Source organism: Mercenaria mercenaria, chromosome 4 (assembly GCF_021730395.1).
Source record: "Mercenaria mercenaria strain notata chromosome 4, MADL_Memer_1, whole genome shotgun sequence".
Taxonomy (NCBI): Eukaryota; Metazoa; Mollusca; class Bivalvia; order Venerida; family Veneridae; genus Mercenaria; species Mercenaria mercenaria.
The window spans coordinates 55,943,102-55,960,314 of record NC_069364.1 but is presented as its reverse complement, the minus strand read 5'-3'; the positions used below and the strand labels follow the sequence as shown (position 1 = coordinate 55,960,314).

Here is a 17,213-nt window from a genome sequence, read left to right as displayed (position 1 = left end):
ATGTGATAGAGGCTGTATTTTTCAACTGATGTTCATGAAATTTTGTCAGAATGATAGCCTTGATAAAATCTAGTTCAAGTTCGAATATGGGTCATCTGGGTTCAAAAACTAGGTCAAAAGGTCAAATCAAAGAAAAAACTTGTGTATGCGATAGAGGCTGTATTTGTATGCCCCCGAAGGGAGGCATATTAGTTTTCAACTGTCCGTCCGTTCGTTCGTTAGTTAGTTAGTTAGTTTGTTCGTCACAACGTTAACTTTTTGCATGAAGGCACTTTACTAGCGAACCACTGCACCCAGGACCTTCAAACTTCACCTGCTGATAGTACTTATTGAGTACACCACCCCTAATGACATTGGGGTCACCAGGTCAAAGGTCAAGGTCACAGGGGCCAACGTTAACTTTTGCATGAAGGCACTTTACTCGCGAACCACTGCACCCAGGACCTTCAATATTCACATGCTTATAGTACCTATTGAGTACACCACCCCTACTGACTTTGGGGTTACCAGGTCAAAGGTCAAGGTCACAAGGGCCAACGTTAACTTTTTGCCTGAAGGCACTTTACTCGCGAACCACTTCACCCAGGACCTTCAAACTTCACATGCTGATAGTACTTTATGAGTACACCACTCCTACTGACTTTGGGGTCACCAGGTCAAAGGTCAAGGTAACAGGGGCCAACGTTAACTTTTTGCATGAAGGCACTTTACATGCGAACCACTTCACCCAGGACCTTCAAACTTCACATGCTGATAGTACTTATTGAGTACACCACCCCTACTGACTTTGGGGTCACCAGGTCAAAGGTCAAGGTGCTGTGGGGGCATTTGTCACCATTAGTGACCGCTCTTGTTCAATTGATCTTCATGAAATTTGGTCAGAATGATAGCTTTGATGAAATCTAGGTCAAGTTCGAATATGGGTCATTTGGGGTCAAAAACTAGGTCACTAGGTCAAATTAAAGAAAATACTTGTTTTACTCCAATTTTAATGATAATTGGTCAGAATATTTTTTTTCCATGAAATCACTAGGTCAAACATGTTTACTCTGTTATGGTGTATTCTGGTGAGTTTCTCAGGTGAACGACCTAGGGCCATCTTGGCCCTCTTGTTTGATCACCCTATGTCTGTCTGTCCTCCATCGACAATTTTTGTGAACACAATAGAGACCTCATTTTGCAATCAATGTTTAGTTGAGCTTAAGTGATCACCCTTTGTCTGTCATCCATTGGCGTCTGTCCACAAGTTCTTGTGAATACAATAGAGACCACTTTTTGCAATTGATTTTAATTAAACTTGATCAGAACTTGTAATGGCATAATACGGTTGAATATCGGTACCTTGATATCAGTTAGCTAGATTCCACGGTTAGCAAGATGTGTTTTGGTCGGTATTGATTTTTCTCTATACATTTTAATGGTATTATTTATCATTACCTCGATATTATTAGCTCGATATTTTGTTTAGCTCGTTGGAATTTATGGTCCTGTCAGTTTACCTATACTATTTTTACACCTGGTTTTGTCGATATCGCGGCTTGTCCAAAAAAACATCCATGTTATTTGTAAGGTATGAAAATCAACCTTTTGCTGTCCAGTGATGTATTAATTTTAATAAGGTTAGTTTGTGTGTTTGTTTTTAGCTCACCTGTCACATAGTGACAAGGTGAGCTTTTGTGATCACCCTTCGTACGTCGTCAGTCCGTGCGTCAACAATTTCTTGTCTGCACGATAGTGGTTTCATTTATAATTTTATTTTAACCAAACTTGCACACAACTTGTATCACCATAAGATCACGGTTCCTTTCTTGAACTGGCCAGATCCCATTATGGGTTCCAGAGTTATGGTCCCTGAAATGGCCAGAATGAGCTATTTTGACATTGTCTGCACAATGGCTGCATCATGTATGATTTGATTTTAACCAAACTTGCACACGACTTGTATCACCATAAGATCTCGGTTCCTTTCTTGAACTGGCAAGATTCCATTATGGGTTCCAGAGTGATGGCCCCTGAAAGGACCAAAATTAGCTGTTTTGACCTTGTCTGCACAATAGCAGCTTCATTTATGATTTGAATTTAATCAAACTTGCATAAAACTTGTGTCACCATAAGATCTCAGTTCATTTCTTGAACCGGCAAGATCCAGTAATGGGTTCCAGAGTTATGGCCCCTGAAAGGGCCAAAATTAGCTATTTTGACCTTGTCTGCACAAATAGCAGCTTCATTTATGATTTGATTTTAACCAAACTTGCACACAACTTGTATCACCACAAGATCTTGCTTCCTTTCTTCAACTGGCCAGATTCCTTCTTTGGTTCCAGAGTTATGGCCCCTGAAAGGTCCAAAATTGGCTATTTTGGCTTTTGCAGCCATATAGAGACTTCATTTATGGTTTTATTTGATACAAACTTACAAAATATCTTCAACAACAATAAATCTTGGATTCCATGACAAATCAGATCCAATCATATGCTCCAGAGTTAATTTATATCTGATTACCTCCCCTGATTGTAATCAAAATGGATTTATATCAGTAAGTACTTACAGGACTTATTTGAAATTTCATCATTGTTATTAGTTGGACCGAGACAATCAGGGTAGATAACTATGGACTGATTTTATGTCAGATTACCTCCTTTTATTTCAAATTAAAATTGTTATATCTCCATAACTAATGAAGATACTGATCTGAAATTTCATTTATGTCAGCAGATTTATTTGGCAGATCCTTCTTTTTTCCACTTACAATATTTTTTTTATGCCCCCGAAGGGAGGCATATAGTTTTTGAACCGTCTGTCGGTCTGTCAGTCTGTCCGCAATTTTCGTGTCAGGTCCATATCTTTGTCATCGATGGATGGATTTTCAAATAACTTGGCATGAATGTGAACCACAGTAAGACGACGTGTCGCGCGCAAGACCCAGGTCCGTAGCTCAAAGGTCAAGGTCACACTAAGACATTAAAGGTCATTTTTCATGATAGTGCATTCGTGTCCGGTCCATATCTTTGTCATCCGTGGATGGATTTTCAAATAACTTGGCATGAATGTGTACCACAGTAAGACGACGTGTCGCGCGCAAGACCCAGGTCCATAGCTCAAAGGTCAAGGTCACACTTAGACGTTAAAGGTCATTTTTCATGATAGTGCATTCGTGTCCGGTCCATATCTTTGTCATCCATGGATGGATTTTCAAATAACTTGGCTTGAATGTGTACCACAGTAAGATGACTTGTCGCGCGCAAGACCCAGGTCCCTAGGTCAAAGGTCCTAAACTCTAACATCGGCCATAACTATTCATTCAAAGTGCCATCGGGCCATCGGGGGCATGTGTCATCCTATGGAGACAGCTCTTGTTTTTAGCTCACCTGTCACGAAGTGACAAGGTGAGCTTTTGTGATTGCGCAGCATCAGTCGTCCGTCCGTGCATCTGTGCGTAAACTTTTCCTTGTGACATCTCTAGAGGTCACAGTTTTCATGGGATGTTTATGAAAATGAGTCAGAATGTTCATCTTGGTAAATTCTAGGTCAGATTCGAAACTGGGTCACGTGCGGCCAAAAACTAGGTCAGTAGGTCTAAAAATAGAAAAACCTTGTGACCACTCTAGAGGCAATAATTTTCAATGGATCTTCATGAAAATTGGTCAGAATGTTCACCTTGATGATTTCTAGGTCAAGTTGGAAACTGGGTCATGTGCGTCCAATAACTAGGTCAGTAGGTCTAAAAATAGAAAAACCTTGTGACCACTCTAGAGGCCATAATTTTCAATGGATCTTCATGAAAATTGGTCAGAACGTTCACCTTGATGATATCTAGGATAAGTTCGAATCTGGGTCACGTGCGGCCAATAACTAGGTCAGTAGGGCTAAAAATAGAAAAACGTTGTGACCAATCTAGAGGCCATAATTTTCAATGGATCTTCATGAAAGTTGGTCAGAATGTTCACCTTGATATCTAGGTTAATTTCGAAACTGGGTCACGTTCGGCCAAAAACTAGGTCAGTAGGTCTAAAAATAGAAAAACCTTGTGACCTCTCTAGAGGTCATACTTTTGAATGGATCTCCATAAAAATTGGTCAGAATGTTCATCTTGATGATATCTAGGTCAAGTTCGAAAGTGGGTCACGTGCCATCAAAAAGTAGGTCAGTAGGTCAAATAATGAAAAAACGTTGTGACCTCTCTAGAGGCCATATTTTTCATGGGATCTGTATGAAAGTTGGTCTGAATGTCTATCTTGATGATATATAGGTCAAGTTTGAAACTGGGTCAACTGCGATCAAAAGCTAGGTCAGTAGGTCTTGAAATAGAAAAACCTTGTGACCTCTCTAGAGGCCATACCCTTGAATGAAACTTCATGAAAATTGGTCAGAATGTTCAACTTGATAACATCTAGGTCAAGTTTGAAACTGGGTCACGTGCCTTAAAAAACTAGGTCAGTAGGTCAAATAATGAAAAAACCTTGCGACCTCTCTAGAGGCCATACTTCTCGTGGGATCTGTATGGAAGTTGGTCTGAATGTTTATCTTTATGATGTCTAGGTCAAGTTTGAAACTGGGTCAACTGCGGTCAAAAACTAGGTCAGCTGGTCTAAAATTACTAAAATCTTTTGACCTCTCTAGAGGCCATATTTTTCAATGGATCTTCATGAAAATTGATCTGAATGTTCACCTTGATGATATCTAGGTCAGTTTCGAAACTGGGTCACGTGCGGTCTAAAACTAGGTCAGAAATATTTTTTTTTTGCCATTCCTCACCTCGGCGGGCGGGGGATACCAATTCATCGAATTTGCTTATTTAGTTTTTATTTCAATTTATATGTGTATTTCTCAATAATTAGTGCAAAACAATGTGCAAGCAGTCAAGCTGTTTTCCAATATAACAATAATAATATAATTAATTTTCTCGAAATATTTTTCTGTTATGACGGAGTAAACATCTGCCATTTTTGATTGAGTAACAATATGCATATTTAACTGGCAATTTTTATACGCCCGTTTGAAAAATGGGACGTATTATGGGAACACCCCTGACAGGCGGGCTGCTTCCACAGACTTTATCTGGAGCATGTCTTCTTCATACATGGAGGGATAATGATGAAACGTGGCACAGTTGTTCACCATCATGAGACAGAGTGCCATGCGCAAGAACGAGGTCCCTAGGTCTAAGGTCAAAGTCGCACTTAGAGGTTAAAGGTCAAATTCAATAATGACTTTGTCCGGAGCATATCTTCTTTATGCATGGAAGGATTTTGATTTAACTTGGCACAATTTTTCACCGTCATGAGATGGCGTGTCTTGCGCAAGAACCAGGTCCGTAGGTCTAAGATCAAGGTCACACTTGGAGGTCAAAGGATACAAGAATGAAAGCTTTGTCCGGAGCTTTTCTTCTTTATGCATGGAGAGATTTTGATGAAATTTGGCACATTTGTTCATCATGAGACGGAGTGGACCTTGTTACTTTAGCGAGCATGCTGTTCATGGGGAAAGACCTGGTAAAAATATTTTAAAAGTTGTATAAACTAATTAAAATGTTTCATTTGTCAATAAAATTAAGATCGTATTTAGGTTTTATATTATTACCTTCCCCTTTCAAACCCTCTTAAAGAAGCATGAGATGTAATGACAATATAGACGTCTTATACAGATACAAAAAGGTAGTCCTAGATAGACGATATCATTGCGTCAAATTTCGGATAAGTCGATGCAATTTTTGCAGTCCCTTGAATATCAAGGTATTGGTATTTGACTGTATCTCATTTGCTTTTAAAAACTGACTAGATTCCAGGATATGTTTCCGAGTTATGGCCCCTAAAAGGTCCAAAATTTGCTATTTTGGCTTTTGCAGCCATGTAGAGACTTCATTTATGGTTTTATTTGATACAAACTTGTAAAATATCTTTAACTACAGCAAATCTTGGATTCCTTGATGAATCTGTCAGATCCAATCATAAGTTTCAGACCTTTGGCCTCTGATTGACCCCTGAAAGAGCCAAAATTCCAAGGTCAAGTTTAACAGGTGAGCTATATAGGGTCATCATGACCCTCTTGTTTATGCCTTCCATAATAAGGTACATGAAGATTTTCTGCCTTATAATCATATCTACTAAATTAACAGAATTAAGGAAGGGATTTAATGAAGTTACAATGTTGGTGTGTGCATTGGTGCATTCATGATGACAGATGAAACAAGGGTGGATTTAGTTCATTTTTGTCGAGCCCATAAGGGAGCGAAGACATAGTTGTCCAAATGGCTGTTCGGTGTGTGTGCGTGCGTGCGTCCGGATTTCTTTGTCCGGACCATAAGTTTGTCATTGAATTTGGGATTTTAAAATAGGCACAATTGTTCACGACCATGAGACAGCGTGTCAGGTGCAACACCAATGTCATTATCTTAAAGGTCAAGGTCACACTTAGAGTTTAAAGGTCAAATATGGCTATAATTGACCTTGTCCAGACAATAACTGTGGTATTGAATGTGGGATTATAGAATAACCTGGCACAATTGTTTACTACCATAAGATGGTGTTTTGTGTGCTACACCGGCATCAACATCTTAAAGGTCAAGGTCACACTTGGAGTTTTAAAGTCAAATATGGCTATAATTGACCTTGTCCGGATAACTTTGTCATTGATTGTGGGATTTTAAAGTAACTTGGCACAATCGTTCACCACCATAAGACAGCATGTTATGTGCAAAACCCGTGTCAATATCTTAAAGGTTAAGGTCACACTTGGAGTTTAAATGTCAAATTTGGCTATAATTGACCTTGTCTGGACAGTAACTTCGTCATTGAATGTGGGATTATAAAATAACCTGGCACAATTGTTTTATTTGGCACAAATGTTTTTTGATGTGCAACTCCAAGTCCTTGTGACAGCTGGCAGGCTCAACATATTGCCCTTGGGCATCTCGTTTGTACATTTGCATAGACATATTTGTCAGGCACTCTCATAGTTTTTCAAACTTTTTCTCTTGACTGATATAACTAGGGGCTGTCAGAGCTAAATATAGGAAAAGCCTTTAAATGACTTCTTCTCCTGAACCATTGGATTGATATACATATACTTACCAAACCTGGTCAGTAGTAGCCTTGTAAGATCCTCTCATATTTGTTCAGGTGGTTCCCCTTTACTGTGCTTCTAGGTCTGATAAAAGAACAAACCTTTAAACAGTTATTTTTCATGAACCATTAATTATCCCCCGCCGATGAAATCGGGATGGGGATATTGAAATGGCATTATCCGTCCGTCCGTCTGTCCGCAGCCATTTCTCAGTAACTAGCAAGTAGAATTTCATGAAACTTGAAATAAACATGAACCAACATCCTGTGATGATGCCCGTCAAGTTTTTCTTTTTGATTGGTCAATTTCCCTTAGAGTTATTGCCCTTGATTTAATGAAAAATGTCCGTCCGCAGCCATTTCTCAGTAACTATCAGGTAGAAATTCATAAAACTTGACATAAACATGCACCAGCATACTGTGATGATGCCCGTCAAATTTTTTATCGGATTGGTCAATTTCCCTTAGAGTTATTGCCCTTGATTTAATGAAAAATCTACATCTGCAGCCAATTCTCAGTAACAAGCTAGTAGAATTTCATGGAACTTGAAATAAATATGAACCAACATACTTCAATGGTACTGGTTATTTTTTTTTATTATTTTTTTTTAATTTGTCAATTTTCCTTAGAGTTATTGCCCTTTAATTGTTTAAAAATCTACAGATTTGTACATAACAAATCAACCCATTGGTAGAATTTCATTAAACTTCTTTCATGTGAAGTTTTGTAAACCAAAAAGATTCCTTTTTATTTTATGTTTTTTCAAACTTTCCATGAATATTTATTATAATACAGCATGCAGAGTTGTACCATTCTCCCACCTTACACTTCACTCGGTCTTGCCCACCACCCCAATAATAATGCATAATGTGTCCCCATCCCCCACCCAGTTTTTTTTTTTTTTAAATTTTCCATCAATATTTATAACCAACAGGTGAAATTTTGTACCCTCACCCGGTCACCCCCACTCCCCCCCCCCCCCCCCCCCCCAAATGATTTTGACTAATGAAATTATATGCTTAACTTTTTGCCAGAAATATTTTTTTACCATTCCTCACCTCAAGCCCTTTCGGCGGGAGATACCAATTCATCGAATTTGCTTGTTATTTACAGTAATACAGAAGTTTCCCCAGGGAAGCGAAAATATCCAGACAGAGATGGAAGTGATTATAGAAGAACTAGACAAAGAACATCAAAAAATGGAAATCAGTCTGTAACAAAATCATTTAGCAATGACAAAACTCCACTTCAAAGTAGAAGTTGTACAATTTCAGGAACTGGTTATGCTGAATTGAACCAGTCACCAGTTTATAACGGTACACCTGGTCTAGTCAGTAATACTGTACATTCAACTTCTGAAGAGAAAATGTTATCTGAATTACTAGTAAAGACCAGGGAACTTGGTGAATTGAGAAGAAATGTTTTGACATTACTGAAAATTCTTGTTTTTTGTTTTTGTTTTTTTGGTTTTTTTTGGTTTTTTTGTTTTGGGTTTTAACGCCGTTTTTCAACAGTATTTCAGTCATGTAACGGCGGGCAGTTAACCTAACCAGTGTTCCTGGATTCTGTACCAGTACAAACCTGTTCTCCGCAAGTAACTGCCAACTTCCCCACATGAATCAGAGGTGGAGGACTAATGATTTTAGACACAATGTCGTTTATCAAATAGTCATGGAGAACATACACCCCGCCCGAGGATCGAACTCGCGACCCCGCGATCCGTAGACCAACGCTCTTACCTACTGAGCTAAGCGGGCGGGTTTCTTGAACCTGATTATGAATATGGTCCTCCTAAGAATGTTGACAAGGTAATAAAGGAGTTTATTAAAAGTAAAAAAATAAGCAAAACAATTCCAGTTGAAGGTCTGACTGCTGAAGAAAAACAGAAACTGTATGACTCAGTTAAATATATATAGACTGAAAACTAATACTTGTATCAGCCTTACCTTTTAATAATTGTTGGAATTGATGTGATGAAATAGTATAGTAATAAATTTAAGGCTTTCATTTGACCAAATTAAATGTTTTTTGGGATACTTTCCAATTCATTTTCCCTCTATTTTGACAAACATTTTTGAACTGTTGCTTATAGTTGCCATGTTCAGATACATGTGGAATAGACAGGTTGTTGTGTTTCTTGTTTAAAACTCGTGCATTAACATAGACTCTAAGTTTTATGAATCACTTAAAGTCACTAGTGATGTGTTCAGAAACTCTTGAAGTCTTTCTTGGATTTTTTTTTTGCAAATTTTGATAGTATCTTTGACATATAAAAATACTAAATGTTTAAAATATCCTGTTGTGCCTTTTGAAAGTATCTGTAAATAGACAAAAATGTTGGTCAGAGGAACAGTTAGATTGTTTTTGTTTTGTTCAAGAACATGATTCTATTGTTGACAATGTTACTAATGTTGTGTTAAAGAAAACTGTTTGTTTTTATTTGAATGTTGTTTCTGTTTAATAGTTAATGTTATTGTGATGACTTATATGTTCATACTTTTCCACAAATATTATTATTGTGTTATAGAACAATAAAAAAATATAAAGCTGTTTTGTGTAGTAGTTAATGCCTGTCTTACATGGATACCTGGCCCCCTGTTCACAAAACAATTTTCCGTCTCAGCTGAGTTTGAGTTTGAAATTTTGATATCAATTTTACTAATACTTCAAGGTTAAATTTCAACTGAGACTGACCATCAGTAAGGAACAGGCACTTGAAAATAGGTATTAACTTAAAATCTATTTTTAAACATGCTATTTAGATATAAATGACAAATAAAGTTTCATTATCAAACTCAGCTGAGACTGAAAATGTTTTGTGAACACGGGGCCTGGTAACCATAGGCTTATATTTATACACGTCTTACAGGAATACCTAGTAATCACAAGATTATTGTTCAAACAAGACACAGTCTTACAGGTATACCTTGTAATCACAGGAGTATTGTTAAGAAAAGACTCTGTCTTACAGGCAAATCTAGTTATTAAACATTATTATTGTTCAAAAATGACACTGTCTTACAGGTTAACCTTGAAATCACAAGATTATAGTAAAAGCAAGACACTGTCGTATAGATATACCTTGTACTCGCAATATTGTTGTAACAAGACACTGTCATATAGGTATACCTTGTACTCACAATATTATTGTAACAAGACACTGTCATACAGATATACCTTGTAATCCTATAAGGATTATTTGTACAACAAGACACTGTCTTAAAATCGTATATCATATCTATAAAAAAAATGGTTCAGAGGAACAAAAGACAATCATTCATCGATAATCATTCTAGCTCAGGAATTTTGTTATGTCTTTGTTATTTGTAGTGGCATCTTTACTAAAGGTGACTCTGAATAAATAGCTGAAACCTATTATGAAAGGTTTTTTCCCTATATGTATGTAGACATTGTACATAATTATATATTTATTATTTGTTATAGACCATATGTTAATTAAGTTATTAGTACCTTTTATTTCTTAATTTGGTAGCACCTTTATTTATTATGTCTCCAACCACACAGTGGTGTGGGAGACATATTGATTTACTCCAGTCTGTGTCTGTTTGTCTCTGTCTGTCTGTCAAAAAGCTTGTCCGCACTCTTTAAGTCGAACATTTCTCATCCGATCTTCACCAAACTTGAACAAGATGTGTTTGACCATAAGACCTCGGCCAAGTTCGATAACTAGCCAAATCCGCCCAGGCACTTTTGAATTATGACCCTTGAATTACTGATTGAGTCCATTTGTCCAAGCCGTCTAATTTGGTCCATTCATCTAATCCATCTAGAGAAACTGGACATTTTTCATAGGGGCAATTGTGGGAGACATGCGCTTTTCTAAAAAAAGTCATATTGAATTAAGATGGAGCTAAAACTCACTGAACTATAGCTGTGACATTTTATACAATTTAAGACCTTGACACAAGGAAATATACCTTTGAAACCTATTTGTGTTGCAAACCTGACCATTTAAGTACTATACATAACATACCACTAAATGTGTTTGCAAACTTAACCTAAATTGTAGTCTTTACATAGGCTACTATCAATTGTGTGTGAACAGACTTCCAATTTGTAAATATAGTTGTAGTATTTTATATTATACATGTTAATGAAGTTTTATGTTTAGAGATATTTGATTTTTTTAGTGTTGTATTTAGAGATTATTTCATATTCTTTGTTTTGTATTTAGAGATTATTGTATATTTTGAATGAAAGGAATAGAGCTTTTTATGCCCAGAACATTTTGTGGGGTGTTGGTGCTTAGATTTGCCCTTGTCCGTATGTCAGTCGGTCTGTCAGTCCAATTAAGTGTTGCGCATATCCAAAAAAGTACTTCACCAACAGTCATCAAATGTCATAGGATTGGTGTTCAGCATGTAGAGTTATGCACCTGGAGTTTTAATTGGGATTTCACAGAACCAGACTAGAGTTATGCCCTTGATATAGTCAACAGTAAGCATACAGTGACAGAAAGTAGGCAAGTAGTGACCTATGGACACGCATCTAGTTACTATTTTGTTTGTCAGACATAAGATATGGTGATCATCTTGATAAGCTATTTGATTTGTGACTAAGTAGCACTGTCACAGCGTTGGCGTCCTTCCGCGTCCGCACTTTGGTCAAAGTTTTGATGCACTTTATCTTTGTTATTACTTGATGGATTTACTTCAAACTTAAAATAGTTGTTCCTCATCATCATCCACATCATATGACACAAAGTTTATAACTCTAGCATCAATATTTCATGAATTATCCCCCTTTTTACTTAGAATTCCAGGTTAGAGTTTTGGTGCACTTCCACTTTATCTCAGTTATTACTAAATGGATTTGATTTAAACTTGAAATAGTTGTTCAACATCATCACTCGCATCATATGACACAAAGACCATAACTCTTGCACCAGTATTTCATGAATTATCCCACTTTTTAGCATTTCTGGTTAAAGTTTTGGTGCACTTTTACTCTATCTCATTATTACTAAATGGATTTGATTCAAACTTAAAATAGTTGTTCAACATCATCACTCACATCATATGACACAAGGGACATAATTATTGCACCATTATTTCATAAATTATCCCCCTTTTTGTACCACCCCCTACCCCCCGCGACAACAAAGTTGTAAGGGGGGCGTATACTGGTTTCAGGTTGTGAGTCTGTCTGTCCGTAGACACAATCTTGTGCGCACCATCTCTCCTCATCCCCTTGACAAAATTTAATGAAACTTCACACAAGTGATCAGTAACAACAGTAGTTGTGCATGGGGCATGTTAGGTTCTTTCAGAAAAAAATTGCAGAGTTATGGGACTTTGTTTTTAGAGTTTTTCTGATCGGTCGATGTCTGGCGTCCGTCATCTGTCTGTCGTCTGTCTGTCAACGTTTAGCTTGTGTATGCGATAGAGGCTGTATTTTTCGACTGATCTTCATGAAATTTTGTCAGAATGATCACCTTGAAGAAATCTAGGCCGAGTTCGAAAATGGGTCATCTGGGGTCAAAAACTAGGTCACTAGGTCAAATCAAGGAAAAACCTCGAGTATGTGATAAAGGCTGTATTTTTCAATTGATCTTCATGAATATTGGTCAGAATAATTACCTTGATGAAATCTAGGCCGAGTTCGAAAATGGGTCATCTGGGGTCAAAAACTAGATCACTAGGTCAAATCAAGGAAAAACCTTGTGTATGCGATAGAGGCTGTATTTTTCAACTGATCTTCATGAATATTGGTCAGAATGATTACCTTGATGAAATCTAGGCTGAGCTTGAAAATGGGTCATCTGGGATGAAAAACTAGGTCACTAGGTGAAATAAAAGAAAAACCTTGTGTATGCGATAGAGGCTGTATTTTTTAATTGATCTTCATGAATATTGGTCAGAATGATTATCATGATGAAATCTAGGCTGAGTTTGAAAATGGGTCATCTGGGGTCAAAAACTAGGTCACTAGGTCAAATCAAGGAAAAAACTTGTGTATGCGGTAGAGGCTGTATTTTTCAATTGATCTTCATGAATATTGGTCAGAATGATTATTTTGATAAAATCTAGGCCGAGTTCGAAAATGGGTCATCCGGGGTCAAAAACTAGGTCACTAGGTCAAATCAAGGAAAAACCTTGTGTATGCAATAGAGGCTGTATTTTTCAGTTGATCTTCATGTATATTGGTCAGAATGATTACCTTGATGAAATCTAGGCCGAGTTTGAAAATGGGTCATCTGGGGTCAAAAACTAGGTCACTAGGTCAAATCAAGGAAAAACCTTGTGTATGCGATATAGGCTGTAGTTTTCAATTGATCTTCACGAATATTGGTCAGAATGATTGCTTTGATGAAATCTAGGCTGAGATCGAAAATGGGTCATCACTAGGTCATATCTAAAAAAATACTTGATTAAACTCAAAGAGACCACATTTTTGTACCCCCCGACAACAAAGTTGTAAGGGGGGGGGGGGTATACTGGTTTCAGGTTGTCTGTCTGTCCGTCTGTCTGTCCGTAGACACAATCTTGTGCGCACCATCTCTCCTCATCCCCTTGACAGAATTTAATGAAACTTCACACAAGTGATCAGTAACAACAGTAGTTGTGCATGGGGCATGTTAGGTTCTTTCAGAAAAAAACTTGCAGAGTTATGGGACTTTGTTTTTTGTTACTATCCTATATACATAGACACAATCTTGTGCGCACCATCTCTCCTCATCCACTTGACACAATTTAATGAAACTTCACACAAGTGATCAGTAACATCAGTAGTTGTGCATGGGGCATGTTAGGTTCTTTCAGAAAAAAAACTGCAGAGTTATGGGACTTTGTTTTTTGTTACTATGCTATATACATAGACACAATCTTGTGCGCACCATCTCTCCTCATCCACTTGACACAATTTAATGAAACTTCACACAAGTGATCAGTAACAACAGTAGTTGTGCATGGGGCATGTTAGGTTCTTTCAGAAAAAAAATTTGCAGAGTTACGGGACTTTGTTTTTTGTTACTAAACTATATACATAGACACAATCTTGTGCGCACGATCTCTCCTCATCCCCTTGACACAATTTAATGAAACTTCACACAAGTGATCAGTAACAACAGTAGTTGTGCATGGGGCATGTTAGGTTCTTTCAACGACAAAAATTGCAGAGTTATGGGACTTTGTTTCTTGTTAACATGCTATGTACATACAGTCTGCATATGCATACAGTCTGCATATGCAGTCTTGTGTGCGCCTAATCTTCCGAACCCTTGCACACAATTTAATGAAACTTCACACAAGTATTCAGTGCCAACCCTAGTTGTGCATGGTGCATGTTATGTTCTTTTAGATAAATATTCTGCATAGTTATGGGACTTTGTTTTTTGTTACTAAACTGTATGCATACAGTCTATATACATACAGTCAACATAATTATGCAATCTTGTGTGCGTCAAATTGCAATGTACTGTGTCAGTGCATGTGGGGGGTACATTCATCACCTTTAGTGATAGCTCTAGTTAGTCCAATCTTAATGAAAATTGACCAAAATATTTGTTTTCATGAAATCACTAGGTTAAACATGTTTACACTGTTATAGTGTGTTTCTCAGGTGAGCGACCTAGGGCCATCTTGGCCCTCTTGTTTGTTACTATACTATATACATAGACACAATCTTGTGCACACCATCTCTCCTCATCCACTTGACACAATTTAATGAAACTTCACACAAGTGATCAGTTACAACAGTAGTTGTGCATGGGGCACGTTAGGTTCTTTCAGAATATAAATTTGCAGAGTTACGGGACTTAGTTTTTTGTTACTAAACTATATACATAGACACAATCTTGTGCACACCATCTCTTCTCATCCACTTGACACAATTTAATGAAACTTCACACAAGTGATCAGTTACAACAGTAGTTGTGCATGGGGCACGTTAGGTTCTTTCAGAATAAAAATTTGCAGAATTACGGGACTTTGTTTTTTGTTACTAAACTATATACATAGACACAATCTTGTGCGCACCATCTCTCCTTATCCCCTTGACACAATTTAATGAAACGTCACACAAGTGATCAGTAACAACAGTAGTTGTGCATGGGGCATGTTAGGTTCTGTCAACGACAAAAATTGCAGAGTTATGGGACTTTGTTTCTTGTTAACATACTATGTACATACAGTCTGCATATGCAGTCTTGTGCGCGCCTAATCTTCCGAGCCCTTGGACACAATTTAATGAAACTTCACACAAGTGATCAGTACCAACCCTAGTTGTGCATGGTGCATGTTATGTTCTTTTAGATAAATATTCTGCATAGTTATATGACTTTGTTTTTTTGTTACTATACTGTATACATACAGTCTGTATACATACAGTTCACATAATTATGCAATCTTGTGTGCATCAAATTGCAATGTACTGTGTCAGTGCAATGGGTGGGGGTACATTCATCACCTTTAGTGATAGCTCTAGTTACTTACAATTTTAGGTTAAAGTTTTGATGCACATCTACTCTATTTCAGATATTTCTGAATGGATTTAATTCAAACTTAACTCTGGCACCAATTTTTCATGAATTATGCGCCTTTTACTTAGAGTTAAAGTTTAATTTTGATGCATTTTAACTATATCTCAAGTTATCATAAAATGGATTTGATGCAACATGACACATTAGGTGGTCACTGTTGCACCAATATTTCATGAATTATGCTCCCTTTTTGCTAAGAATTATACTTGATATTTAATGTTTTGATACACTTGCTCCTTATCTCTCTTATTACTTAATACTTTTGACACAGACTCAAGCTATTATCCAATATTTTATCCATGTCAGAGTCATTAAACGTCCAGGTGACAGCTCCAGCTTCATAAATTGTGCCCAGTTTCAACATCCAGCAGCGAATAGTCCAAGCACTGTCTCCTGTGACAGTTCTTTGTTTTGCGCTAATCTGTCACATAGTGACAGGATGAGCTTTTTTAATCGCATTTTATTGTGTGTTTATTTTTAGTTTCTGATGGTCTACAAGGGTATTAGTGTTTTTGTTTTTATACATTTTAAATTAACAGCATACGAAAAGCTGAAGATTTCTTAATTCTTAAGTGAATTCTTCCCAGATCTTCCAAAATATACAATAAAAATGTATGACTTTGTATATCCATAATTATGTGTAGCTAGATATAAATTGATATATTTATACTTGACTGTATGTCATTTGTACTTATTCATTCTAATATACTGACTGTTCATGAATGTAGTAATTTTATTAATTTTCTTTTGTGATATATATTTTTGCCTTGACAAGAGTCAATTGAAAGTCCTGCATTGCTTTTTAGTTTATTGGTGTGCTGAAATTTAAAAAAGAACATTTTGTGTATTGTCAAATTGCCTTTTCTATGTTAGATACAATAGTAGTTTCTTTATTTGGATAAATCATGAAGTTTTGATTGAACTACTCGAAAAATTTAGAAACAGGACATTTGTTTTATATATAAGTAAGAAACTGTTTGTTGAGAGAAGTTGTTAAATGATTTCAAATAAGTATCTTTCGCAAAAGAATGTAATAGTTGGTTAGAAAAGAGAATAGATTTGTTAAGAATAGACACTTACATTTTATTAGTAACAAAATAAACTTTTATATGAGACTTTTTTTATCTTTCTGTTTACATTTCCATTTATAGAGCATTTCGTTCTTTAATGTTGAGAAGGGAAATTAAGGCGTGGTGTTCACGCTTCTTTGCCAATGAACATGGTTGCAATAACCAAGTGTCCTTGCAAGTTGTATGTGTTTCTGCTATTAATTAAAAAAATTAAAAGATGTGGTAGGTTTCCTGGAAGCTAAGAGCACAGCAAACACAGTTGGTGCCTCATATTGCAAAGTAGGTTCATCACTAATAGAAATGTAATGGAAAGGTTTAGCAGACTGGTTGCTTCAACTGTCTGTCAACAAGCCTTTGTACAGTTTAGTTACCAATATGAGAAAGACATTAAAATGGGGATGGGGTAAAGAAAGATCGATGTTGCTTGGGGAGGGGAAGGGGAAAAAGATATTCAATAGGGAAATTAAAGTTGAAAAAAAACACAGCCTCCCCAACCCACAGCAGTACAAGAATGGATGCACAATAGACTAACACATGTGCATAAATGCACTCAACCACGCACACTCGCCGAAAGCCACCAG

General features: G+C 36.9%; 1 protein-coding gene across 1 annotated transcript in view; it reads left to right on the top strand.

The window, feature by feature from the left end:
* Positions 1-16,677, top strand: part of LOC123552897 (MORC family CW-type zinc finger protein 3-like) — a 404,811-nt gene extending 388,134 nt beyond the window's left edge. The window contains exon 20 of the mRNA XM_053542214.1: positions 8,176-16,677. Within this exon, the coding sequence (XP_053398189.1) occupies positions 8,176-8,560 (385 nt within the window). The 3' untranslated portion in view covers positions 8,561-16,677. The remainder of the gene's footprint in view (positions 1-8,175) is intronic.
* Positions 16,678-17,213: the final 536 nt, after the last annotated feature.